The sequence below is a fragment of the Anomaloglossus baeobatrachus genome, chromosome 5 (genome assembly GCF_048569485.1).
Source record: "Anomaloglossus baeobatrachus isolate aAnoBae1 chromosome 5, aAnoBae1.hap1, whole genome shotgun sequence".
NCBI lineage: Eukaryota > Metazoa > Chordata > Amphibia > Anura > Aromobatidae > Anomaloglossus > Anomaloglossus baeobatrachus.
Genome location: NC_134357.1, coordinates 241750549 through 241778056, shown reverse-complemented (window position 1 = coordinate 241778056; position 27508 = coordinate 241750549). Strand labels below are relative to the sequence as shown.

At 45.9% G+C, this 27508-nt stretch overlaps 1 protein-coding gene across 2 annotated transcripts in view; it reads left to right on the top strand.

The window, feature by feature from the left end:
* The window catches only part of LOC142311130 (gastrula zinc finger protein XlCGF66.1-like), a 53608-nt gene that overhangs the window by 5269 nt on the left and 20831 nt on the right, over positions 1-27508 (top strand). For both annotated transcript variants that reach the window (XM_075349270.1, XM_075349269.1), the window contains exons 2-6: positions 9359-9496; positions 13725-13907; positions 13991-14114; positions 14465-14562; positions 14688-14799. In XM_075349270.1, the coding sequence (XP_075205385.1) occupies positions 9416-9496; positions 13725-13907; positions 13991-14114; positions 14465-14562; positions 14688-14799 (598 nt within the window). In that variant the 5' untranslated portion in view covers positions 9359-9415. The remainder of the gene's footprint in view (positions 1-9358; positions 9497-13724; positions 13908-13990; positions 14115-14464; positions 14563-14687; positions 14800-27508) is intronic.

The following is a 27508-nucleotide window of genomic DNA, read 5'->3' as shown; positions in this document are numbered from 1 at the left end:
GTTCAATTAGGGGACGGTCTGGTCCAAAGGATGTCGCTGCTCTCAGTCCAACGCCTCCTCAGTCTTGTGCAGTTGCCGTCCTCCTTCCCAGCCCCGTGCACTTTAAAGGGATACTACCACTTTTTATAGCACCTTCAAAGACTCTATTCTATCTTTTACCATTCGTCTGTGATTTTCAATTATAAAGGGGGCTTTACATGCAACAAAATCGCTAACGAGATGTCGTTGGGGTCACGCAATTCGTGACGCACATCCGGCCTAGTTAGCGACGTTGTTGCGTGTGAAACGTACGAACGACCGCTAACAATCAAAATTACTCACCTTATCGTTGAATGTTGATGTGTCGTTCTAATCCCAAATATCGTTGCTGTTGCAGGACGCAGGTTGTTCCTCGTTCCTGCGGTAGCACACATCGCTATGTGTGACACCGCAGGAACGACGAACAACATCGTACCTGTGGTCACCGGCAATGAGGAAGGAAGGAGGTCGGCGGGATGTTACAGCTGCTCATCTCCGCCCCTCCACTTCTATTGGGTGACCGCTTAGCGACGCCGCTGTGACGCCGAACGAACCGCCCCCTTTGAAAGGAGGCAGGTCGCCGGCCATAGCAACGTCGCTAGGCAGGTAAGTCCATGTGATGGGTCCTAGCGATGTTGTGCGCCACGGGCAACGATTTGCAACCGACGGGGGCGGGTGCTTTCACCAGCGACATCGCTAGCGATGTCGCTGCGTGTAAAGCAGCCTTTAGTACTCTTATGATATGCACTTTTGGTAAGTTTTAACCACCTATAATATATACAGTGCCTTGCGAAAGTATTCGGCCCCTTTGAATTTTTCAACCTTTTCCCACATTTCAGGCTTCAAACATAAAGATAAAAAAAAATACATTTTTTGGTGAAGAATCAACAACAATTGTGAAGTTGAACGAAATTTATTGCTCATTTTAAACTTTTATAAAAAATAATAAACTGAAAATTGGGGCGTGCAATATTATTTGGCCCCTTGAAGTTAATACATTGTAGCGCCACCTTTTGCTGCGATTACAGCTGCAAGTCGCTTGGGGTATGTCTCGATCAGTTTTGCACATCGAGAGACTGAAATTTTCGCCCATTCTTCCTTTGTAAACAGCTGGAGCTGAGTGAGGTTGGATGGAGAGTGTTTGTGAACAGCAGTTTTCAGCTCTTTCCACAGATTCTCGATTGGATTCAGGTCTGGACTGTGACTTGGCCATTCTAACACCTGGATACATTTATTTGTGAACCATTCCATTGTAGATTTTGCTTTATGTTTTGGATCATTGTCTTGATAGAAGACAAATCTCCGTCCCAGTCTCAGGTTTTTTGCAGACTCCAACAGGTTTTCTTCAAGAATGGTCCTGTATTTGGCTCCATCCATTTTTCCATCAATTTTAACCATCTTCCCTGTCCCTGCTGAAGAAAAGTAGCCCCAAACCGTAAAGCTGCCACCACCATGTTTGACAGTGGGGATGGTGTGTTCAGGGTGATGAGCTGTGTTGCTTTTACGTCAAACATATCATTTGGCATAGTGCCCAAAAAGTTCGATTTTAGTTTCATCTGACCAGAGCATCTTCTTCCACATGTTTGGTGTGTCTCCCAGGTGGCTTGTAGAAACTTTAAACGACACTTTTTATGGATATCTTTGAGAAATGGCTTTCTCGTTGCCACTCTTCCATAAAGCCAAGATTTGTGCAGTGTGCGACTGATTGTTGTCCTTTGGACAGACTCTCCCACCTCAGCTGTAGATCTCTGCAGTTCATCCAGAGTGATCATGGGCCTCTTGGCTGCATCTCTGATCAGTCTTTCCTTGTTTGAGATGAAAGTTTGGATGGACAGCCGGGTCTTGGTAGATTTGCAGTGGTATGATACTCCTTCCATTTCAATATGATCGCTTGCACAGTGCTCCTTGGGATGTTTAAAGTTTTGGGAATCTTTTTGTAACCAAATCCGGCAATAAACTTCTCCACAACAGTATCCCGGACCTGCCTGTTGTGTTCCTTGGTCTTCATGATGCTCTCTGTGCTTCAAACAGAACACTGAGGCTATCACAGAGCAGGTGCATTTATACGGAGACTTGATACACACAGGTGGCTTATATTTATCATCATCATCAGTCATATAGGACAACATTGGATCATTCAGAAATCCTCAATGAACTTCTGGAGTGAGTTTGCTGCACTGAAAGTAAAGGGGCTGAATAATATTGCACACCTCACTTTTCAGTTTATTCTTTTTTACAAAAGTTTAAAATAACTAATAAATATCGTTCACCTTTAAAATTGTGTCCCACTTGTTGTTGATTCTTCACCATAACATTAAAATTTGTATCTTTATGTTTGAAGCCTGAAATGTGGGAAAAGGTTGAAAAATTTAAGGGGGCCGAATACTTTCGCAAGGCACTGTATATTTTTGTTTATATAGATGTATTAATTATTACCACTATTTATTTTCAATAGTGTTATTAGATTCCCTTAAATAAGGATTTATTAGTGGTAGGGTTTTCACCAATAGTTTTAGAAATGTAAGTGTATTTTAGGAAATTATATATAAATTCAATATTCATATAGTGTGAGTCCTTTTGACTCATTATACTTATTTATTATGGAGGCCTAATTTCTCTGTGACCTACTCTGTTAATCATTGCCTGGCTTTCTGGCCCATTCTTTTCCTATACTTGAGGTTTTCAACATGTATGTATTCTTAAATTATGTAACAATAAAATATTATGTTTTGAATTATGTAGGCTTGCATTTTTTTCTATAAAACTTTATTATGGAATGTGTCAATCCCTCCTGCTTCGGGTATAGGGGGGGAGGAGGGGGTTATCTAAGATGGCCGCAAGACATCATGGAGGGGAGATATGTATCAAAGAGGTGGTTATCCTCTGTGTTGTAAGCCTGGAAACCAGCATGTATAGTACTGAGAGGTTTAATAGAGCTGACATGGACCAGGTTAACGTGCAGACAGAGAGGTGGGCCTAGCTGCTCACATATCTCAACCCCAAAGCATGGTATGGTGTACATATGAAAGTCCAGGTGGACTCATTAGCTGTCTGTGTGAGGAGGTAAGAAGTCCTCCTGTGTGAAATCTCCATGCGTGGACTTGTATGTTGCATTACCACTGTAGCGCCTTTGCTAGGACTGTGTATCATGTTTCCCTGCAAAGAAAGGGTGTTTATCGTGCTTGTATTTGGCTTGCCTTATGAAGCCATAATAAGGCCTTGTGCACACTAGGCGTTTTTGCTGCGTTTTTAGCGGCGTTTTTTACAGCGTTTTTGTGCTGAAAACGCAGTGACATTGCTTCCCCAGCAATGTCTATGGGTTTTCATATGTGCTGTCCGCACACAGCATTTTTTTATAGCTGCGTTTTTGTGGTGCCACAAAAATGCAGCATGTCAATTATTTCTGCGTTTTTCACTGCGTTTTTCACCCATTGAGTTCAATGAGATGTTCAACAACGCAATGAAAACCGCATATAGCTGCGTTTCTATGACTAAAAACGCAGCGATAAACGCAAGGGGTGGGCAGTAAAGTGACGTGTACAGGAAGAGGATTCCTTCTGTTGCTAAACACAGAAGCATGAATCCTCCCGGTACCGTCACCGCTGCGTCCACAACCCGCCCGGTGCCATGTCAGCTCCGTGCGGCGCCATGTCTGGGCGGGAGGTGGAGGCAGCGGCGAAAACAAAAGTGAACAGTAGAAAAAAAAAAATGTCATATATACTCACCTGTCTGCAGGGTCCTGGTGCCATGCCCGCTCCCAGCTCCTCCCGGTACCGCCGCTCTGGCTGTGTGCAGTCTTCCCGGGGCACGTACGAAGCTTGCAGGACCTGGCGGTGGATCACCTGATGCAGTCACCTGATGCATCAGCTGATCGTAATTCTCGCGGTGTCGCCGGCTTTTTTGCGCCCGGCCGGCTATCAGCTGATCCTGCCGTCAGGGGACTTCATCAGCTGATTACCGGCAGCTCGTGCAGCGATGGGACAGGATCAGACTCTCATCCGATCGCTGCAGGAGCACAGACGTGAGTATTTATTTTATTTTTTTTGCACTGATGCTTCAGCTGATTGTATAATTGGCTTTTATACAATCAGCTGCTGTGTCATGTGATTCAGGCACTTGATCCTGACACATCATCTGATCGCTTTGCCTTCCAGCAAACCGATCAGATGATATTGGATCTGGATTGGACGGCGCGGGACCCTTGACCCAGGATTACTGCAGAGGGGGGTTCTTTATTTCAATAAAGATGGAGTCACTAATTGTGTTGTGTTTTATTTCTAATAAAAATATTTTTCTGTGTTGTGTTTTTTTTTTATCATTACTAGAAATTCATGGTGGCCATGTCTAATATTGGCGTGACACCATGAATTTCGGGCTTAGGGCCAGCTGATAATATACAGCTAGCACTAACTCCATTATTACCCAGTGAGCCACCCAGCATCAGGGCAGCTGGAAGAGTTGGATACAGCGCCAGAAGATGGCACTTCTATGAAAGCGCCATTTTCTGGGGTTACTGCGGACTGCAATTCGCAGTGGGGGTGCCCAGAAAGCATGGGCACTCTGCACTGCGGATTCCAATCCCCATCTGCCTAGTTGTACCTGGCTGGACTCAAAAATTGGGCGAAGCCTATGTCATTTTTTTTAATTATTTCTTGAAATTCATGAAATAAAAAAAAAAAAAAAAAAAAAGGGCTTCCCTATATTTTTGATTCCCAGCCGGGTACAAATAGGCAGGTGGGGATTGGGGGCAGCCTGTACCTGCCTGCTGTACCTGGCTAGCATACAAAAATATAGCGAAGCCCATGTCATTATTTTTTCTTTTTGGGCAAAAAACTCCTACATACAGTCCTGGATGGAGGATGCTGAGCCTTGTAGTTCTACAGCTGCTGTCTGCTCTCCTGCATACACTAGTTCTGCAGCTGTCTGCTCTCCTGCATACAATGAACATTTTGAAGAAGGAAATGACATCAGACCTTTTTTTTTTTTTCATCAACAATCTTTAATGGCATTGTGCACTGATTAAAAACGCAGTGAGCAAAAACACAGCAAAAAACGCACCAAATCGCGGTAAAAAAGTATGCGTTTTTGTCGCGTTTTTTAGCCGCGGGTGCGTTTTTTGAGAAAAAAACGCACATAAAAGCGCAGCGTGAAAAAAAACGCCTAGTGCGCACATACCCTAAAGCAGCCTGGTCATTTTGTTTCAAGTGGCCTTCTATGCCTTCCTAAACACCGCTGAGTGAGCTGTTCCCCTACAGATTATATATATATATATATATATATATACAAATATATACACACATATATATATATATATATATATATATATATATATATATATATGTAGCGCCACTGAGGCTTCGGTCGCCACAGGGTACTGCACCTCACCAGAGGTGCAGTATTTATTCCAGGTGAGGAGGTCATTGCCGATACAATAATTCACCATAACACACATAAGTTGCCTCTCACTGGGATTGGGCTAAGGTAGAGACTTTGGGGGGTGGCCTTCACTAATGTAGTGGACCCTCTGCTCACTAGTTCAGGAACCCGGGGGGGGGGGGGCAGGAGCTGGACAAGGGGTGTAAGCCCACACACACACACACACACACACACACACACACACACACACACACACACACACACACACAGTTTCAGTTTCAGACAGACAGAAAGTGACAATCTGAGGAGAGAGAAGGAAGAAGCATGGCTGAAGAAGAAAGGTCCTGGGGATGGGCGACTGGAGGAATTTGTCCCAGGACCAGAAGGAGGAGAACAGATACAGACAGTCACAGAAAGTTGAGAACCACGGGAAACCAAGTGAGACGCAGGAGAACACGGTTGCTGAGGGGAGAGCTAAAAGCTCCCTCGGGACCGGCGCACACCTCAGGGTGTGGAGCCCTAGGCTGTTGAGCACTGCAAGTCCCGCCAGCAGAATCCGCCAGGCAGAGGATTTCAAGTCTGCTAGCCCACACACAGATCCCGGGGCAAAGCACCATATAGAGCCAGGAGTCGTTACCCACAGGCGGCACCAATAACGGACTCGCGCTGCCTGCTATATGGGACTTGAAAAGAACCATTCCCAGGACTCTGGTCCCCACGTAGCTTTAAGCCGCAGGGACTCACACAACACAGCTCAGGGAGGAAGGACTCACAGAGCAACCCACCAATTCTGACCTCTGAACTATCCGAGATCTGCTGGGGCCCATCACAGCGGAGTCCGACAGTCTAAAGGCAGGAGCAACTGAGTGAGTGAAGACCTTAAACTGCAACCACTGTGTTGTCTGATCCTTCCCGCGCCCCTCGCTCTCATATTAGAGTGTACTACTATTCCTAACATCCTCCCTGGTGGCCTGAGCTCTGCCTGTGGAGAGCTGTACCATCTGAGCTGCATATAAACTATGCACCTTGTTGGGCCTGGAGTAACCAATGTTTCCCCGAAAATAAGCCCTAGTAGGATTTTTTAGCCTCTTCGGAGTAGGCTTGAAATATAAAACCTAGTTGCATGCTCAAACTAATAGTAACCTGAAATAGGGCTTGTGCAGCCCTGTTTTAGGATACGTATCTTTTATTGTCCCCTTGTGTTGCTCTAAATGATTGAATATTCACCCTCTTCCTCACCAATAATCCCGCCACTGCTCTGAACCCTGCAAGTGCACTGACACTATATGCCAGCTGTACCGTATCACTGCCAGAGGATTGCACCACAATACCCGGTATCTGTCCTGAGCTGAGTGTAACACCTGTATAGACATACTCGCTGTCATTCTCAGCTGAGGAGAGTCACCAAGGATTGCGATGCGATCCTTGGACTGTCAGTACCGGTAATACAGCAGGCATAGAGTGTGGGTGCAGGATTCAGAGCGGTGGTGGGATTACGATTACCAGTGTACCGCGAGTGCAGTGCGATTTTTCTCTCGCCCCATTCACTTGAATGGGTGCGAGAGAAAGAGTCTCGCATTACAGTTGCAGCATGCTGCGATTGTTTTCTCAGTCCGATTAGGGCTGAGAAAATAATAGCTCATGTACGCTGACAGACAGGCTAGAATTGGTCCGAGGGGAATGTGATGTTTTATCGCACTTCACTCGCACTGTTTTTCTCGCCGTGTGGCTTAGAACTTACTGCAAGAATCAAATAAATATTAATAATGAAGGACAAAAGATTATGAGGAAGGAAAGGTTAGGAGCGGAGAAATAAAGTAATGTACTCTCTATATATCATGAGCAGCTCGGTAGATTTCCCGAAGATACCATATCTTATAATTACATAAGGCAGTGTGGTGGTCTAGGTTTATGATGTTCTTTTATGACATGATCATTTAGTATATAGGCTAAGCACAGTAGGAAGAAAGCAATGTGTTGCTATTGAATATGCAAGAGTAATCTGGTGGCTACCTTCCCAACAAATTTAGGAGATAAATTGAGAAATAGGACCAAGGAGCTAGCGGGAGTTTCTTAAATAGGACTTGATAAATAAGGGATTTTACTAGGTAATACATTTGGAAGTTTTAAATGTTCTTCCATATATTCCGACAGGAACCCACCCAATAATTCCTCCCATTTAAACATATATGGGTGCCTAGTGAATTATTCTGGTGAGGGATTAAGTAATATACCATAGATAAATGAGATTAGACCCTTAAAGGCCACTTCACACATAACGAGATCGCTAACGACATCATTGCTACTTCATAGTTTCTGTGACGAAACAACAACTTCACCAGCGATCTCGTTATGTTTGACTAACGATCCGCCCCCTGCTGTGAGATCATTGGTCGTTGCTGAATGTTCTGGGCCATTTTTGGCTCGTTGGAGTCCTGCTGGGCAGGATGGCTCTTTATGTTTGAAACCTACCAACGATCTCGTTAACGACCTAAATGAGAACTTAAAGTGTGACACGTAGGCGTGTAGCTGCGTCACCTTTTCCGCGCCCCCTCTGCACCGATTGGTTGGCGCTGAGAACAGTACTGCGTTCTGATTGGATATCACTTCATGCTTTGTTCCTTTTTGAGCCTTGCTTTGAGGATAGAACCTGCGACTACACCCGGATTCAATCTACTTTGTTCCTGATTGCTTGCTTGCTTTTCGGATCGAAGCTGAAGTCGCAGGTTCTATCCTCAAAGCAAGGCTCAAATAGGGACAAAGGATGAAGCGATACAAAGTTGCCTTCTAGGCCAGCCGCCTGATCAGAACGCAGTATTGGCCACCAATCGGAGCGGAGGGGTGTGGAAAAGGCGACACATATGCACGCCTACGTGGCTTACAGCGTGAAACACTACACCCCTATTCGAGGTTGGAATTGTTACATAGCTGCTGTGTGACAGGGTCCCATATAGGTCGCTGCATCGTTACTAAAGTCGTTGGGAAAATGACTGTGTGACATCTCACCAACGATCTCACCAACGTTTTAACAACGATCTGGAAACGTAGTAACAATATCGTTAACGATCTCGTTATGTGTGACTGGACCTTTAGTTGGAATAGAATCTTGGTTACCTTGAGATAAAGAGATGAAAGTTTTGAAATAGTGATATGCACTTTGGTATTTGAGGCAAAATTTGGATTGAAGGCCCTCAAAGGAGTGCAGGGATCTAGCTCTATAGTCGATTATGTTCGCAAAGATATGCAGGTCCATTTGACACCATGGTTTAGACAAAAGGGGTGTAAGGCTATGTGCGCACGCAGCGGTTTTTTTTTACCACAAATATGCAGCGTTTTTGGCCCCCAAAAAAACGCACAAAAACGCACCCACAGGAAAAATGCATAAAAAACACATGCATTTTTGTGCGCTTTTTGATGCGTTTTTTGCTGCGTTTTTGTTCAATGCATTCATTGGGTTAAAAACGTAGTGAAAAACGCAAAAAGAATTGACATGCTGCATCTTTGTGGTCACCACAAAAATGCAGACAGAAAAAAATGCAATGTGCGGACAGCAAAAATAAACTCTCATAGGCTTTGCTGGGGAAGATCAAAACTGAACCCAAAAAACGTGCAAAAACGCGGCAAAAAACGCAGCGTGCGCTCATAGCCTAAGCATGTCAAGGAAGTATGGATGGAAGAGGAAAGAGGTTACATCAGTTTTGTTTTTTTTATAGGGCATTGCTTTATTTGAGAAGGGGTTGTCTAAGTAGTGAATAACCCCTTTAAATCGGAGACTCCCACTTGCCCTGTTGTCTCCGCTCCTGGCTGAATGACAGTGTTGTGACATCATTGGGCTACCTTGTTTAAAAACACAAAAAGAATTGCTGTACTCCTTTTGAGTGAGATATTTTTTTTTTTCTTCACAAATGTGCAGTTTTATAATCTACATACATACCATACAGTTATTCTCCTTTTTACATTGCAGAAGGTTCCTCATGTTTGATTACATCCAAGAAGACCTGGTCCGGTATTTCAGATTTTAATGATGGAGAAAGGAAAAAGTCTCATGGCTGAAAGAATATTAAGTCTCACTTTGGAAATTATCTACCTACTGACCGGAGAGGTGAGGGATCCTTGTAGTTATTATTAGTATATTAACCCCGTAAGAAAGGCAGGTTTTTTTTAAACCTAAACAGTGTTCTCTGAAAATGTTAGAAGAAAAGCTAGCAACAGGAAATGTGTTAAAATAGTCAAAACTACTTTAAAGAGAACCAATCACCAGGATTTTCGTATATGACATAAAGCCAGTGCTATACTGGCACTATCAGGCTGATTCTATACATACCTGTAGTGGTCAGATAATATCTGGGGGGTATTCATACTTATCCCCTCCCTCTGTTAAAATTAGCATAAGCATTATACAATTGATTTAATTTTTGACTTCCAGGACCTGTGCTGAGGTCATGCCCATGTGACCAGAAGGGGCAGGGCCTCAGACAACAAAAAAATGTTGCTTCCTGGTATTAGCTTTGTTGGCTGAGGCCCTTCCCCTTTTGGTCACATGGGTATGACATCACACAGCTCCTGCAAGTCAAAAATTAAATTGATTGTATAATACTTATGCTAATTAAAACGGAGAGGGGATAACTATGAATACCCTCCCAGATATTATCTGATCCTCAGCTGCTGTCACTCAAGAAGCTGCTGATTTTATAACTTTTACTTTCTTGGATTTCAAAACTTAAACATCTGAGCTGACCACTAAAGGTATGTTTAGTATGAGCCTGATAGTGCCAGTATAGCACTGTATGTATAGAATCAGCCTGATAGTGCCAGTATTGCACTGGCTTTAGGTTATAGAGGAAAATCCTGGTGATTGGTTCTCTTTAAACTTGTTGCTCTAACGCTGCAACTCCGGTGGTCCCCTATAGTCCTGCAGCTAATCATTTGCCGCAGTGATTTTTATTTTTCCATGTGGCAATATCACAGCTTGTGCTTAGAGAACAAGTTGTATTAGGGTACATATTAAGTATTATGTAACTGTTAATACAGTTTCTTGGAATAGTGCTGGATCATTTGCTTATATTGTTGTACATATCTTGTTATTATAGTTTGGGGAATGGCGTGGAAAGAACTGGACTTTGTTATTTTGTTTCTACTGCCCTTACTGTTCCATATAAATGGCAGGGTGACCTTATTCTGCTGGTCATTATGATTACAGCAATGCAAAAGTTACATAGCTTCCGCGGTAATACATGTTTTATCACAGGAGTGAATGTTTCTGTTGCGTGACCGGCCCTATGAGCTTATCATAAATCAAATTCATGACATATAAGCTCAGCAGCTGCTGTAGCTCGGATATCACTGATTTGATTTATGATGAGCTCAGAGGGCTGAAGACGCTGCAGAAACACTCACTCCTGTGCTAAAACAGGCAGTGAAATGTGTTATTTCAAAAAAGCATCACCTGTGAGCCCCTGCTGTTTCTTCTGTATATTCATTTATAATAAGTGACATGCTATCTTCCCCGGCCAGGAGTTGGGATATGACCGACTATGAAGTGGAGCAGCTCCGCATGGTCAGACACAGCCATTACACAGTATATAGCAGGGGAACATATGTAAGATTATCTCAGCAGAGGAACATTTTTTTTTTTAACACACCCAATTGTAGAACATATTATTCCAAGATATATTGATTAAAAAAGAACTTTCCACGTGGGACAATCCCTTTAATGTAACAAAAAGTAGACAGTTGCACAATGTAGTGCTAAGACATGGAATAATGAATATGGGAATAACAAGCAAAAATTGAGATACTTAGCACACAAAACTGGCCAGTTTTATGTGAGCCCAACAGCCAACAGCAAGGCAGCCTCTATTGTTGGGTCCCTACGAAACTAAAGCCTGCTTTACACGTTGCAATTTCGCATACGATATCGTATGCGATTTGCAACGCCCCCATCGTATGTGCAGCACGTTCAATTTGTTGAACGTGCCGCACAAACGATTAACCCCGTCACACGTACTTATCCATCCATACGACCTCGCTGTGGGCGGCGAATGTCCACTTCCTGGAGTGGAAGGGACGTTCGGCGTCACATCGACGTCACGCGGCAGCCGGCCAATAGAAGCAGAGGGGCGGAGCTGAGGGGGACGTAAACATCCCACCCACCTCCTTCCTTCCGCATTGTCAGCCGGGAGCTGCAGGACGCAGGTAAGATCTGTTCATCGTTCCCGGGGTGTCACACACTGTGATGTGTGCTACCTTGGGAACATTGAACAACCTGCCGTTCAATTTTAGAGAAAGGTACGATGTGTATGCGATGAACGGATTTTCGTTCAATCGCAATCGCACGTAGCTGTTACACCCTGCAATGTACCTTACAATGCCGGATGTTCGTCACTTACGACGTGACCCCGCCGACACATTGTAAGATACATTGCAGCGTGTAAAGCGGGCTTTATGCCTCTCTTTGGGTTAAAAAAAAAAAACCTTCAATTTATGGGCAGATAGAAGCCTGCAAATGAAGAATTAAAATCACCTGAGGCTGAAGAGCAGGAGTCTCAATCAGAAGGCATAACCCTGTAATCTACGAAAAAGAGTTATGACACATCTACCTTTCTAATGTGAACATGTGCAAACTGAATATGAAACATAGTAACAAAAAGAAGACAGTTGCACTCTGTACCGCTAATGTGACGCCGTGACAAAATCAGGTTGTCACAGAAGACTGCATCCATCTTCCAGATGCAGGATTCTCTCCTCCTTGGCTTTCCAACACAACCCCACACAGGCACATAACACCAGCCACAAAAGCCTAGTCACCCCACCAGGACAATAGGGACACACCAGTTGTCGGGGCCAGGCAGATGGTGACGCCCACCTAGGGGTTCTGAGGTGTGATGGGAGGGAACAAGTCAGTCAGAGTTGAGAGGAGACAGTGGCAGTGAGAGGACAGTGAAGTGGTAGTCGGGGGTTCTAGCTCCTGGACTACTGGACTACTTGAGCTGACTAGGTGGCAGACGGCAGAGCAGGGCCACAGGCGACGGAGATCCGGTCGCAGGAGACCTTAAGTGGACCGGGGCAGGGTTGTAGCCCGCCGTTGCTGACAGTGGGAATCCGGTCCGGAGGCGTGTACAGTCGGGGTACCTGGACCCTAGGGGGAGGACAGCTGCAAGCACCTTTCCAATTAATCAGCAGGGGACGAGATTCCAAGTCTCGTCCGACTAACAGCTCAGATAGAGCGAGACGGAATCCCAACGTGGGGGGATAGGGCGTCTGCAAGTGCCTGCTAAGATCCCACGGGTCAGTTCTCGCGGGCCACAGCTCCCACGGAAAAGTCATCGGGCGTGAACTTCCCCGTTTCATATGGACTAGTCAACACACAAGACACCAACCTAAAGTGCAGGAGGAAGGGCCCCTGTTCTGTCCACCGGTATGCGGGACTCGAGCACACCCCTCTGGAGGCTACCGGTTACCGGCAGTTGGTTTACTATTTGGACTCTGTGTGACTTTATTCAAAACAGTGGGTACACCGGTATCATCCAGTCCATCCCCGCAGACTGCGCCTCATTACTCTATCTCACCGACATCTGGGCCCCGGGACAACACCTCCTCTACCCGTGGAGGGAATACCATCCTGCTGCCCCGTTCCATCAGCCCTGGGCACCCCATACCAAGGCAGCGGCGGTGTCACCAACAATCACCGCAACCCACGGGTGGCGTCACTGAGACAACCTCCCCCATATAGACTTAACCCCCCCCCCTTTTCACTTGCGGGCAACGGACGGCTGCACGCGCCCAGGTGCGGCTGCCACTCGAGCCACAGCAACCGCCCGGATCCGAGCATCTCGGGCAGCCCCCCCTGCCGTGGTCTGTCCCTTGCCCGTAACACTAAGACATGTGGAGCAATGAATATTGGAATATAGACATGCATTACTGCTAAGAAAATCATGAAAAAATTGAGATACTTAGCACACAAAAATGGCCAGTTTTATGTGAGCCCAACAGCCAACGGCAAGGCGACCTCTTTTTTGTTGGGTCCCTACCAAACTAATGCCTCTCTTTTAGTTAAAAAAACTACAATATGTGGGCAGATAGGAACCTGCAAATGGAGAATTAAAATCACCTGAGGCTGAAGAGCAGAAGTGCTCAAAGGAAATAACCTTGTAATCTAAGAAAAAGACTGATGGCACATCCTACCTTTCTAATGTGAACAGGTGCAAACTGAATATGAAACTTAGTAACAAAAAGGAGACAGTTGCACTCTGTAGCGCTAAATCCCTTTAATGTAGTAATCATGGATTTTAGAAATACATGTATTGCTATTTATATACTGCTTCAATCAGGATTCTACAGTTGTGATAACGTCATCAGGAGAGCCGGTCACACCCAACAATGGTCCCATTGTGTCAGGAGGAAGCAGCAGGACCATTGGAGATACGAAGGAGCCTTCAACTCACCCACTGTTAAATGATAGAAAGAAGATCCTAGAACTCACCAATAAGATCACTGAGCTACTTACTGGAGAGGTGAGCGCTGCTGGGAATACTGGGACATTATACAATAACTGTAAATTTGGTTTCTGGGTGTTGATTTTCTTATTGTGTGCCAGGCTCCTATACGATATCAGGATGTCGCTGTCTATTTCTCCATGGAGGAGTGGGAGTATGTAGAAGGACACAAGGATCTATATAAGGATGTTATGATTGGGAACTACCTACTCCTGACATCACCAGGTAATACTGAATGTGAAAGAGACACATTATTCAGATTATTAAAGACACCCATACTCATTAGATACGTTGTTATTATTATTATTATTTATTTTTAGAACACCATTGACTCTGGGGTGCTGGGCAGGATTTTGATTTTAAATGCTGATCTTTTTTTCCCTCTAATTGAAAACCCACATAGAGTACTAATGAACACAGCTGATGTGGGGGCGTTAATAGAGACAATTGGCATATAACTATTTGCTAAACGTTTGTTCATCTAAGGTGTATGTACACCTTCATATACACCAATCATCTAGTCAGTACAAATAGAGACTGTATTAAATCACAGCTTGTGTGTAATGAATCTACAGATGAAGATAGTAAAAGAAATCCACCCAAGAAAAGTTTCCGTCTTCTGAATTCCCAAGATGATCCATATGAAAATCACAATGTCCTTCAAGATTGTCAGGTAGATTCAATAAAGTTCTTATTAAATTGCATAATGAGCCTTTTCAGAAAAAAATGGATTTAATAACATTTACATTTAATCTTAATTTCTTTAAAAAAAATTCTCTGGTTCTGTGGATTATCTAGGTTGAAGGTATGGTTGGTATTAAAGTGGAAATTCTAGAAGAGATGGAAGAGTCTTATTTGGGACATGATCTGCGAGGGATTAAGAAGGAGACCCCAACAAATGTCAGCCTAAGTAAGTGATATAGATACAGTAAAAGAACACAAGAACATTTGTCCAGTTTAGGTCACTATGGCAGGCCTTCATGTCACACTTCTTCTGTCAGTATAATCCAATAAAGGAAGCATATCTTGACGGTGGCATGGTGTGGATACATAAGTTATTATATACATCACTGTGTGCCCCAGCTAAAAGATGTCTTCCACACTGGTATTTTCTATAAATCCTATCACTTAGGACATCATTCTTCTTGTCAACATGTACAATCATCATTTATTATTACATCCAATACCTAGCAAAATAGTTTCAAGGTGACTCAGTTATATATTTTAAGTTAAAGATTTAAAGTTCATATAGCAGGCCCAGTAAAAGTATGTGTATGTATGAATATGCCCGGGTCACTAATGGACACCAAGGAAGTTCACTGGCATAACATGTTATAGCCTGCTAATTTTGCCCGGAGCAAGCCAAATGTCTAATGGGTATAAGGGCCTATCAACTATATTTGACAACTGAATCTATGGAGAGAAGCTTCACAAATCTTAGCACATAATATTTTTCTTCTACCGGAAAACAAACTTTCACCAAAAGTGTCTGACATTTTCTTATTCTCCTCGTTTGTTGTGTACCATACCATAAAAAACAATATTTCTCAAAAACCTCTGGTACTGAAACAAAATGTGGAGAAGTCACATATGTTCTGAGTGCTTCCAACCATGCTGGCTATGAAAGAAATCTTTTCCATTGAACAAGTTTTACAGGTCATCACTCACCATTTCTTTTTTTTACCACACTGTAATAGAAACAGAAACACACAGGGTTAAAAGCCCTCAACCCTCTGGGTCAATTAGTATATTCATGGTAGGAGCAAGTTGAAGAAAGGTTTTCTCATCTCAGGGATCATTGTGGTTGGCAGCAGCATGGGATTAGTGATTTTATTAATTGTTTAATCAACCTGCCTTTTTAAGATCACAGCAGGTCTCTGCAGGTTTTTATTTATGCTCAGATGGAATTAGAAGAAAGACTAGCTGGTGGCTTCCACTAGGAGCCATTTTTTTACATTACATAACCAGGACATCTGTTGCCTTATCGTGTTACCATGGTCTTCAGCATCTCCAGACCTGCCCCCATCGAGCACATCTAGGACATCGATGGTTGGCAATTGCATAGTAAGCTGCCAGCAGTGGATCTTGATGATTGCCCAAAGGCACTCAGCGTGGCAGGACATTCCACAGACAACCATTAATAACCTCATTAACAGCAGCCAAGGCTAGTAATGTGGGGATTTCTGTGGTGCTCATAGTAGATACTGAATAAAATTAAATGTTTTGAAAATGTTGTTACTATTTTTTCATCATTTGAATATCATTAACATTTTTATCCATCCTGTGATATCCATGCTTCCACTTTTCCTACTTGATCACAGCATTTAGGGGGTTGGGAAAGGGAGTGCGCTTCTCTCACACCTGATCGGGACCCCTACAACATGATCACGGGGGCCCGATTGAAAAAGTATTAAAAAGAATTAAAAAAATTTGAAAATAAAGAACAAAAAAACTGGGGAAAAAATTATTACATTAAATAGATATTTTGGTAAAAAACTAAAATAAACAAAAAAGTGCACATACTTGGTATCTACTGAACATTCTGTTCTATAAAACTGTCACACTAGTTAACCTTAAAAGTAGAGATGGGCAAACCTGCAAATTTTCGGGTTCAGACGGACTTTACAAAAAAATGAGGTTTGGGACCGGACTTGAACCTGAACATCTGCCTGGACACCAAACCGCATAAAAGTATATGGTGACCCAAACATCGTGCTGTAAAATGGTGGTAAAAAAGGCTAGGGGCTGCAAAGCAGGAAAGTTATTTTTACCGAGTCTCCCGCGCGACTGTAACAGTGCTTCCGCGTCCGCTCATTAACACTCATACATATAAACTGCTTTCACCATCAGTCCCGGCGTCTGTGATTGGTTGCAGTCAGACTGCGAATCTACTCTTTGTGACAGCGTCTGTGATTTGTTGGAATCATACACGCCGTCTGCATCCCTATAGTGGTGTAAATATAAATACATTTAAAAATTGGCATAGGGACCTCCTCCTATAATGTGATACCTATCACAGATAAAGTATACAGCATCCCGCCATCTATGATTGGTTGTAGTTAGACAGTGACCCACCCTGTGTGACAGCGTCTGTGATTAGTTAGCATCACACACGCTGTCTGCGTCCCTATAGTGGTGTAAAAATAAATAAATGAATTAAAAAAATGGAGTAAGGTCTGCCTGTATTGTGATACCCTGCATAGATAAAACATACAACTACAGGCTGCAGCCATTAGCCATGTGCTTATCTTAGCTGTGTATCAAAATAAGATAAACACTATGCAGCTTTTTTTAAATTATTTAAATAAATAATTTTAAAAAACGGTGTCTGGTCCCCCCCAATTTTGATACCCAGCCATGATAAAGCCAGCAGCAAGGGGCTGGTATTCTCAGGCTTGGGAGGCCCATGGTTATTAACCTATTATTATTATTTTAGGTTATTAGCCTAAAAAATATAATTTTCTTCAGCGCTCTATTGGGAGACCCAGACGATTGGGGTATAGCTACTGCCCTCCGGAGGCCACACAAAGCACTACACTAAAAAGTGCAAGGCCCCTCCCCCTCTGGCTATACCCCCCCGTGGTATCACGGGTTCTCCAGTTTTAGCTTTGTGTGCGAAGGAGAACATCCACGCATAGCTCCACAGATTTTAGTCAGCAGTAGCTGCTGACTATTTCGGATGGAAGAAAAGAGGACACATATAGTGTCCCCAGCATGCTCCCTTCTCACCCCTGGATGGTGTTGTAAGGTTGAGGTACCTATTGCTGGTACGGAGGCTGGAGCCCACATGCTGCTTTCCTTCCACATCCCCCTGAGGGGCTCTGAGGAAGTGGGATCCTGCCGGCCTCAAAGCTCTGACGCCGGGCTCCATCCACAGACCCATTTGAACCTGCTGGATGTGGAGCTGGAGTACCGTTCAGGGACATGGCCCTGCACCATTACAGGTACTCTGTGTCCCCGTACACACAGGCACAGCACACTCCAGGCTTGCTGGGTGTGCTAGTGCGCCGGGGACAGTAAAGGGTTACAGTCACTGCAGCTTTGCTGAGTGACTTTGTGTTTTGGGAACTACCGCGCCGGACGCTCCGGGAGCGGCGGCGCGGCTGGGACTTGTAGTTCGCCGGGGACTGGGCGCCGACCGCGCTTTTACGGCGGCGGCGCTTATAACTCCAGTCCCCGGCTTCTGCGGCCTAGTGCCGCTTCGTTCCCGCCCCCTCCCTGTCACTCAGGGAAGGGGACAGGCGCTGAGCAATCAGCAGCGCCGAGGGCTGGAGCCTTTTTACATGCTCCAGCCCTCTCACTGCACTGTCGGACGCCGGATTCCCGCTCTGCCTTGGGGGCACGCCCACGGCCCGCCCCTACTCACACGAGCTGGGGAAGAAGCCGGCAGCCATTACTGCAGAGCTCGGGGCACCAAGGCAGGACAGTGGCGATCATACACCCGCTTATAGGCGGGCGGTAAGAGGCACATATAGTGCTGACCACGATATAACTGCAGTGTATACATGTGTTGTTTTTAACTACATAGGTCGCTATATGCCCGCTTGGGGAGCGACACATCAGCAGCAGGAAAGCAGGTGTGCTAGAGCACAGGCTTTCTAGGCTGCTTGTTTTGCACGACTGAGGTGTTCATTTGTGTTTATGCTGATATGCTATACATTGCACTGTACAGTCGCTAGTCTTAGCTATTGGAATGACTAGACTACAGCAGCAGAAAACCAAGGGTGCTGGGGCACAGGTTTTTTTCTATGCTGCTTGTATTGCATGGGCTGCAGTGTGCATTTGTACTTGTGCTTGTATGCTATACATTGCACTGTATGGTCACTCTTCTGGGCTATATTCCCCTAGATGACCAGTCTACAGCAGCAGAAGAGCAGAGGTGCCAGGGCACAGGCTTCTATGCTGCTTGGATTGCATGTGCTGCAATGTTCATTTGTACTTGTGCTTGTATGCTATACATTGCACTGTAGGGTCACTCTTCTGGGCTATATTCCCCTAGATGACTAGTATACAGCAGCAGAAGAGCAGGGGTGCCAGGGCACAGGCTTCTATGCTGCTTGTATTGCTTGTGCTGCAGTGGTCATTTGTACTTTATGCTTGTATGCTATACATTGCACTGTACGGTCACCATTCTTGGCTATATACTTCTAGATGGCTAGTCGGCAGCGGCAAAAAAGCAACACAGTTTTCAGTGCTGTTTTTACTACATGGGATGCTGTTCATGACACCGTCCCATTGTGTGCATGCTCCCCTGTAGCACGTCGTCTGCCGGGGTCTCTAGCACTTCGTCTGCCGGGGCTCTACTAGTTGTGGCCAAAGAAACCTCCTGTCAACCCTGTCCATGGACAGGGACGGAGTAGTCATAATATAGAGACTTGCACCCATGGGCAATCTACTTGAACAAAAGGCAGCTCTTCAGGGCTTTGATACTGACATCGCTCTCAATCCGGATACACCGGGTGGTAACGCCATACGGAATGATCCTATACCGTCCACCAATGGAAGGTTGGATCTTTCTCCCTCAGCTCCCCCAGTGGAGATAGGAGACGAACAGGAGAAGTTCCTTTTCAGTGTCTCACGCAGATATTGAGTATTTTTCTGGCCACGCTGACTTCAGAGAAGCAGTCCAGGAACACCACGCTTACCAGATAAGCGTCTTCTCCAAACGTTTTTAGGATACACGTTATCCCTTTTTTCCCCTGACGTGGTCAGCGCTGGACCCAGGGTCCAAAGGTGGATTCTCCAATCTCCAGGCTTGCATATAGAGCCATAGTTGCACTGGAGATGGGGCTTCACTTCAAGATGCCATTCACAGACAGATGGACTCTGGTTGAAATCTGTCTAGGAGGCTATCGGCGTGTCGGTTGCTCCGGCATCCACAGCCGTATTGGCAACCTAACCTTTTCTGCTGTTCTTGCGCAGCTGACCTTGAGCAGGGACATCTGTACCGCAGAGGCGTCCGTAACCCCGCAATGTCTGCACTGCGACTTACCCTGTTAATGCTGTCCTAAAAGTACAGTCGAGGTTTCGGTCCTTCCCAAGCTCCGGCAGGTCCCAATTGTCCTCGTGCAAAAGGGCTACAAAACCTCAGACGGGCTCAGATTCCGGCCGGGCTCAATCTCGCCCAAGGAAGGCGGTCGGAGGAACCGCTACCAAGGCGGTCTCCTCAGGACTCTCAGCTCTCTCTCTCTCTCTCCGCATCCGCGGTTGATGGCAGACTCCCCCGCCTTTGGCGACATTTAGCTGCCACAGGTCACAGACCGGTGGGTGACGGACATTGTGCTCACGTGCACAGGACAGTGTTCTGTTCTCGTCCTCCGACTCCATTCTTCAGAACGGCCCCACCTCTCCACCGAGCAGATGCCCTGCTGCAGGCGGTGGACGCTCTAGGAGCAGAAGGAGTGGTGATCCCTGTCCCCCCTCAGGAACGAGGGCGAGGGTTTGTACTCCAATCTCTTTGTGGCTCCAAAAATGGACGGTTCCTTCCGTCCTGTTCTGGTTCTGAAACTGCTCAACGAGCATGCGAACGCCAGGCGGTTCCGGATGGGATCCCTCCGATCCGTCATTGCCTCAATGTCTCGAGGAGACTTCCTTGCCTCAACAGACATCAAAGATGCCTATCTCCACGTGCCAATTGCTACGGAGCACCAACGTTTTTTACGTTTTGTGATAGGAGACGAACATCTTCTGTTCGTAGCTCTGCCATTCAGTCTGGCGACAGCCCCACGGGTGGGCACCAAGGTCATGGCAGCAGTGGTAGCAGTCTTGCACTTTCACGGACACCCGGTGATTCCGTACTTGGACGATCTACTCGTCAAAGCAACCTCCCTCGAGGCATGCCAACGCAGCCTGAATGTTACGCTGGAGACTCTCCAGACTTTCGGGTGGATCATCAATTTGGCAAGGTCAAATCTGTCTCCGACTCAATCACTAACGTATCTCGGCATGGAGTTTCATACTCTATCAGCCATAGTGAAGCTTCCGCTGAACCAGCAGCGTTCACTGCGGACAGAGGTGCAGTCTCTCCTTCAAGGCCAGTCGCACCCCTTAAGGCGCCTCATGCACTTCCTAAGGAAGATGGTGGCAGCCATCGAGGCAGTTCTCTTTGCGCAGTTTCATCTGCGCCAACGGCAATGGGACATTCTCCGCCAATGGGATGGGCAGTCAACCTCCCTGGACGGGAAGTCTCCCTTTCCCTGACGGCCGAGGACTCTCTGCAATAGTGGCTTATTCCCACCTCATTGCCATAGCCCCCATCCTGGGCAGTGGTCACGACAGATACGAGTCTGTCAGGGTGGGGAGCAGTTTGTCTCCGCCACATGGCTCAGGGGACGTGGACTCAGCAGGAGTCCACCCTTCAGTTCGATGTGCTGGAAATCGCGGACATCTCCACAGCGGTGGCATACATCAACCACCAAGGAGGGACACGCAGTCAGCAGCCTTCCAGGAAGTCCGGCGAATCCTCATGTGGGTGGAGGACACAGCATCCACCATATCCGCAGTTCACATCCCGGGCGTAGAAAACTGGGAAGCAGGCTTCCTCAGTCGCCAGGGCATGGACGCGGGGGAATGGTCCCTTCACCCGGACGTGTTTCAGGAAATCTGTTGCCGCTGGGGGGAGGGCCGGATGTCGACCTAATGGCGTCTCGGCACACCAACAAGGTCCCGGCATTTATGGCACGATCGCGCGATCACAGAGCTCTGGCGGCAGACGCCTTAGTGCAAGATTGGTCGTAGTTCCGGCTCACATATGTGTTTCCACCTCTGGCACTCTTGCCCAGAGTACTGCGCAAAAATCAGATCCGATTGCAGCCGCGTCATACTCGTCGCACCAGACTGGCCGAGGAGATCGTGGTACCCGGATCTGTGGCATCTCACGGTCGGCCGACCGGGGTCACTACCAGACCGACCAGACTTACTGTCTCAAGGGCCGTTTTCTCCATCGGAATTCTGCGGCCCTGAACCTGACTGTGTGGCTTGTGTGTCCTGGATCCTAGCGTCTTCAGGATTATCCCAAGGGGTCGTTGCCACCATGAGACAGGCTAGGAAGCCCACGTCTGCTAAGATCTACCACAGAACGTGGAAGGTTTTCTTAATCTGGTGCTCTACTCAGGGAGTGTCTCCCTGGCCATTTGCATTGCCTATCTTTCTTTCCTTCCTACAATAGGAGTTAGAAAAGGGCTTGTCGCTAGACTCCCTCAAAGGGCAAGTCTCAGCACTATCCGTGTTTTTTCAGAAGCGTCTAGCACGTCTTTCTAAGGTGCGCACGTTCCCGCAGGGGGTTTGTCATATCGTACCCCCGTACAAGCGGCCGTTGGATCCATGGGATCTGAACAGGGTTCTAGTTGCTCTCCAGAAGCCGCCTTTCGAGCCTCTGAAGGAAGTTGCCTTTTCTCGCCTGTCACAGAAGGTGGCGTTTCTCGTTGCGATCACATCGCTTCGGCGAGTGTCTGAGCTGGCAGCTCTGTCATCCAAGGCTCCCTTCCTGGTGTTTCACCAGGACAAGGTAGTGCTGCGCATCATTCCGGAGTTTCTCCCTAAGGTAGTATCCTCGTTTCATCTTAATCAGGATATCTCCTTACCGTCCTTTTGCACTCATCCGGTTCACCGGTATGAGAATGATTTACGTTTGCTAGATCTGGTGAGAGCACTCAGAATCTACATTTCACGCACGGCGCCCGTACGCCGTTCCGATGCTCTTGTCGCTGGTACGCGCAAGAGGTTGCAGGCTTCTAAAGCCACCCTGGCTCGATGGATCAAAGAACCAATTCTGGAAGCCTACCGTTTTGCAGGGCTTCCGGTTCTTTCAGGGCTGAAAGCCCATTCAACCAGAGCCGTGAGTGCGTCCTGGGCGCTACGACACCAGGCTTCGGCTCAACAGGTGTGCCAGGCAGCTACCTGGTCGAGTCTGCACACTTTCACCAAACATTATCAGGTGCATACCTATGCTTCGGCGGATGCCAGCTTAGGTAGAAGAGTCCTGCAGGCGGCAGTGACATCCCCGTAGGGGAGGGCTGTTTTGCAGCTCTAACATGAGGTATCTCTTTACCCACCCAGGGACAGCTTTTGGACGTCCCAATCGTCTGGGTCTCCCAATAGAGCGCTGAAGAAGAAGGGAATTTTGTTACTTACCGTAAATTCCTTTTCTTCTAGCTCTTATTGGGAGACCCAGCACCCGCCCTGTTGTCCTTCGGGATTTCTTGGTTGTTTTGCGGGTACACATGTTGTTCATGTTGAACGGTTTTTCAGTTCTCCGACGTTATTCGGAGTTAATTTGTTTAAACCAGTTATTGGCTTCCTCCTTCTTGCTTTGGCACTAAAACTGGAGAACCCGTGATACCACGGGGGGGTATAGCCAGAGGGGGAGGGGCCTTGCACTTTTTAGTGTAGTGCTTTGTGTGGCCTCCGGAGGGCAGTAGCTATACCCCAATCGTCTGGGTCTCCCAATAAGAGCTAGAAGAAAAGGAATTTACGGTAAGTAACAAAATTCCCTTCGTCGCAACCATTAGATGTGACAATTCCGGCACTTTGCCCAGCTCATCCCGATTGCCCTGTTGCGGTGGTAATCGTGGTAATATAAGGGGTTAATGACAGCTCGCAGCTGCCACTAAGCCCTACATTAGTAATGGGAGTGTGACACCCCTAAGGCTTCAGTCGCCACAGGGTACTGCACCTCACTTAAAGTACTCATCCTGGGTCCAGAGGAGGTTGATACCGGTTCCACAACACACAACCTCATACACACAATTAGGTTGCCCTCCCCATTGGGGACCAGGCTAGAGTCGGGTTTTAAGGTAGTCACCAAACATTGGGGCTGCCACCCACTAGTGACAGGGAACCGGGGGAGGAGCAGCCACCAGGGGGAGTTAGGAGCAACACAACAGTGAAGGAGTTCTCCAGCAGGAGAAGAAAGGAGAAGACAGGTTCTTTAGTAGCTCCTGTGGGACATAGGAGACAATTCGGTCGCTGGGGGTGGAGAGCTTCATTGCTCCCTCGGGACCGGCACAGTGCAGGGTGCAGAGCCCTAGAGTGGAACAGACTTTAAGTTGTATCACCAGAATCTTCAGGACAGAGGGATTGTACATCCCTCTGACCGCCACCAGTTCCTGGAGCACAGTGGCGCATAGGTTCCGGGGTCGTGATAACAAGTACGACCCCACCACGGACCCGCGTCACTTGCACATAGGACGGGAGCCAAAAACTACAAGGACCGGGATCCCCAAGTAGCTTCAGGCCACGGGAATTCATCTATACTAGCACCTGAAGGAAGGCCCCACAGACTACCGGACTGTTACTGACCTCCAAAGGATCCGGGATCGGCTGGGGCCCATAACAGAAGAGACTGGTACCCTGAGGCTGTACTTGAACTGTGAGTAAAAAGACCTGGAACCACAGCAGCTGACTCGGCCTCTTATTGCCGTCGCCCCGCGCTTAGGTGTCAACGGCTGTTACAGTCCCTCATCCTCCCGGGGCCCGCACTACCTGTGGGGAGCAGAATCACCCTAGCAGCGAAACCATCAGCCCCGGAGGACATCACCCGCAGCAGCGGCTAATCCCTGGCCGCGTACCACAGGTAGCGTCATGAGACAAATTACCATCCAATCATTCTCGCTTTTATTGTGTGCCTCGGGGCCATGGAGCCGGGCAGGGCCACCCATGACATCCCCCAGACCCGATATCACCGGCCCGGCGACAAGTAAAGTTAACCCCTTGCCCTGTGGGTGCTACAGGAGGTGTTTATGAGACCCCCATTATTAATCCTGTAAGTGAAAAGAAGTAAACAAACTTTGAAAAATCCTTTATTAGAAATAGTACACAAAAAAACCCGCCCTCTTTATCCAATTTCTTAACCCAAAAAAAACAGTTCCAACGTAATCCATACGAGGTCCCACGATGATCCAAGCTCTGCTATGTACTGAAGTCACAGCGAGGGGCACATTTAAACATATGACTGCATGCTGCAGCTTCAGGCTGTTATGGATAAGAAAATATGAAGATATCCAAAATAAAATGTACTGAAAATGGCGCTTGAACTGTGTACCGCACCCATGTCTGCACTCAGAAATCATAAGACTTAATCATAAGATGTTTGGTGATGCATGCTGATTTAGCTTAATATAAAATGATGAAATATATATATATGTATGTATGTATGCATGTATTTATCAGTAGAAGTTCTTTCTTGCAGCTTGACCAATAGTATAAAAAATATGCACCCTTGGATTCTATCCAAGAGATTTGGCTATAAGATTTTGAACTTCCTTAACCTATTATCTACCAATGTCCTTTTTTTGGGACACCTAATCTTTTGCTTAAAATTCATTAAATTAAATTAATTAATCATTCATTAATTTATTTAATTTATACATTACATTCATTAATTTTGTTTAAATTTCATTTCCAGTTTTAATTTTATTTTTCATTAAAAATCTGTCATTTAATAAAAAAAAATGAAAATTTCTAATTTGGCAAGTAATCGGTTAATAAAATTAGTCTTGTTCCGCTTTGATCAAAGCAAACCTGTTGGTCTTTGTGGATAAATTGCATGCATGCAGATATTTGACTCCTAATGACTCCTAGTGACTACAGACAATTAAGATGGTTTATGCACATTTGAATTGCATTTCCCTTAAATCAAGGCACAGACTGAGTGCAGCAGTGAGTGGTGACATCACTGAGTTTATGTGCGGTCACAGCTGGAAGTTACCACAGTACCCCACCTATGACCGCACATAAACTCAGTGACATCACCGCTCTCAGCTACAATGTACATATACATGGTACAGTCTCTGCTTGAAGCTGCAGTGTGCGATCATGTTCACGGTCACAGGCACTGGGACTGATGGTGAGCAGGGGAAGCAGTGAATATGTTTGAGTGTTAGTGAGCTGACCCGGAAGCTGTGTTACAGCCGCAGGGAAGGTCAGTGTGCATAACGGTCCTACGTTATTCCTTGTTTTCTTTCTCCTTTTTTTAATTATCTGGGTGGCCGAACCCAAAAACAGTTACACAGACTGTCCTGAGAAGTCAGTGTTCAGGGTGCATGCAAGACACTAGGAATCAAGTATAATAGACTCCGTACTTTACAGTTCAGGATCGCCCATCACTACTTGTAAGTGAAAACCATAAAAAAAACAAACCTAGCAAAAACTATGTCTTTTCATCATAAAGCTGACAAAAATGTGGAATAAAACACAATCAAAAAGTCACATGTAAATAAAAATAGTATTGATGAAAACTACATATTGTCCCGCAAAAAAAAACAAGCTGCCATTCAGTTGTCAGAAAAGAAAAAAACAGCTATGGGTCTGAAAATACAAAAATGCAAAAGCTATTTTTTTCTAAATTGTTTTTTATTATGTAAAAGCGGCTAAACATAAAAGAAAAATATAAATGTGGTATAGCTCTATTTGTACTGCCCCAAAGAATAAAGCTGTCTTATCACTTTTACGACATAGTGAATGGCGTAAAGAAAAACAATTCCTGAATTGCTGTTTCGTCTTGATTCTGCCTCACAAAAAGCGGAATAGAAAGCGATCAAAAAACATTACGTGGTGCAAAATGGTACCAATAAAAACTCCAACTCATCCTGCAAAAAAAAAAGCTCTCACATGAGTCTGTCAGCAGAAAAATAAAAATGCTATAGCCTTCAAAAATTGGTGATGCATAAAACCTTTATTTTGTAAAAAAAAAAACGTTTTTTAGCATGACAGCCAAACCTAAAAAACCCTATATAAATCTAGTATCATTGTAATCGTTCTGACCAGAGAAATAATGTCACATAATCACTTATACCGCACGGTGTGTAACATAAGAAATAAATAAAGCCAATTTTTCAACTGCTGTTGATTTGTTCATTCTGTTTCACAGTACTAAACGGCTGATATTTATCCTACGCTCTATGGTGAGCACTTACACCGGGCATAACATGTAAATCTCTGAAAATTGTCATCCAGATAAAATTCCCAACTGAAGAATGCAATCGCATTTTGCCAGTGGTCTCCATGGTGACCCCAGGCTGAGTAATGGCCACGGGGGTCACCCAGTTACGGGGCCTGTAAGGTCCTTCCTTGAGCAGGACCTGACATGCTTCCTGCCTTTGTGACAATCACTGATCTAGGCACAGAAGTTGATGTCCCATCCTGGTGTAGACTCCAGACTTCCCGGCACACTACGAAAAGAGCTGATCCTGACTGGGTGTGTGAACTTGTGTCTTGTAGGCTGTGAACCCATGTAGGCTGCATATTGCCACTGACATCGGCTGCTCAGGACCGAATGATGACTCGTTTCCAAATGGAGACTACCAATTTATTTAAACGACAGCACTTTACTCAACAGTTCATCTTGAGCACCAACTTTCACATCAGATAGAGGGCACATATCTTCCTGTACATTTTTATTGTACAAGACATATTCAGACACACTCTTAGGGGTACTTTGCACACTGTGACATCGCTAGCCGATGCTAGCGATGCCGAGCGCGATAGTCCCCGCCCCCGTCGCAGATGCAATCTCTTGTGATAGCTGCCGTAGCGAACATTATCGCTACGGCAGCTTCACACGCACTTACCTGCCCTGCGACGTCGCTCTGGCCGGCGACCCGCCACCTTCCTACGGGGGG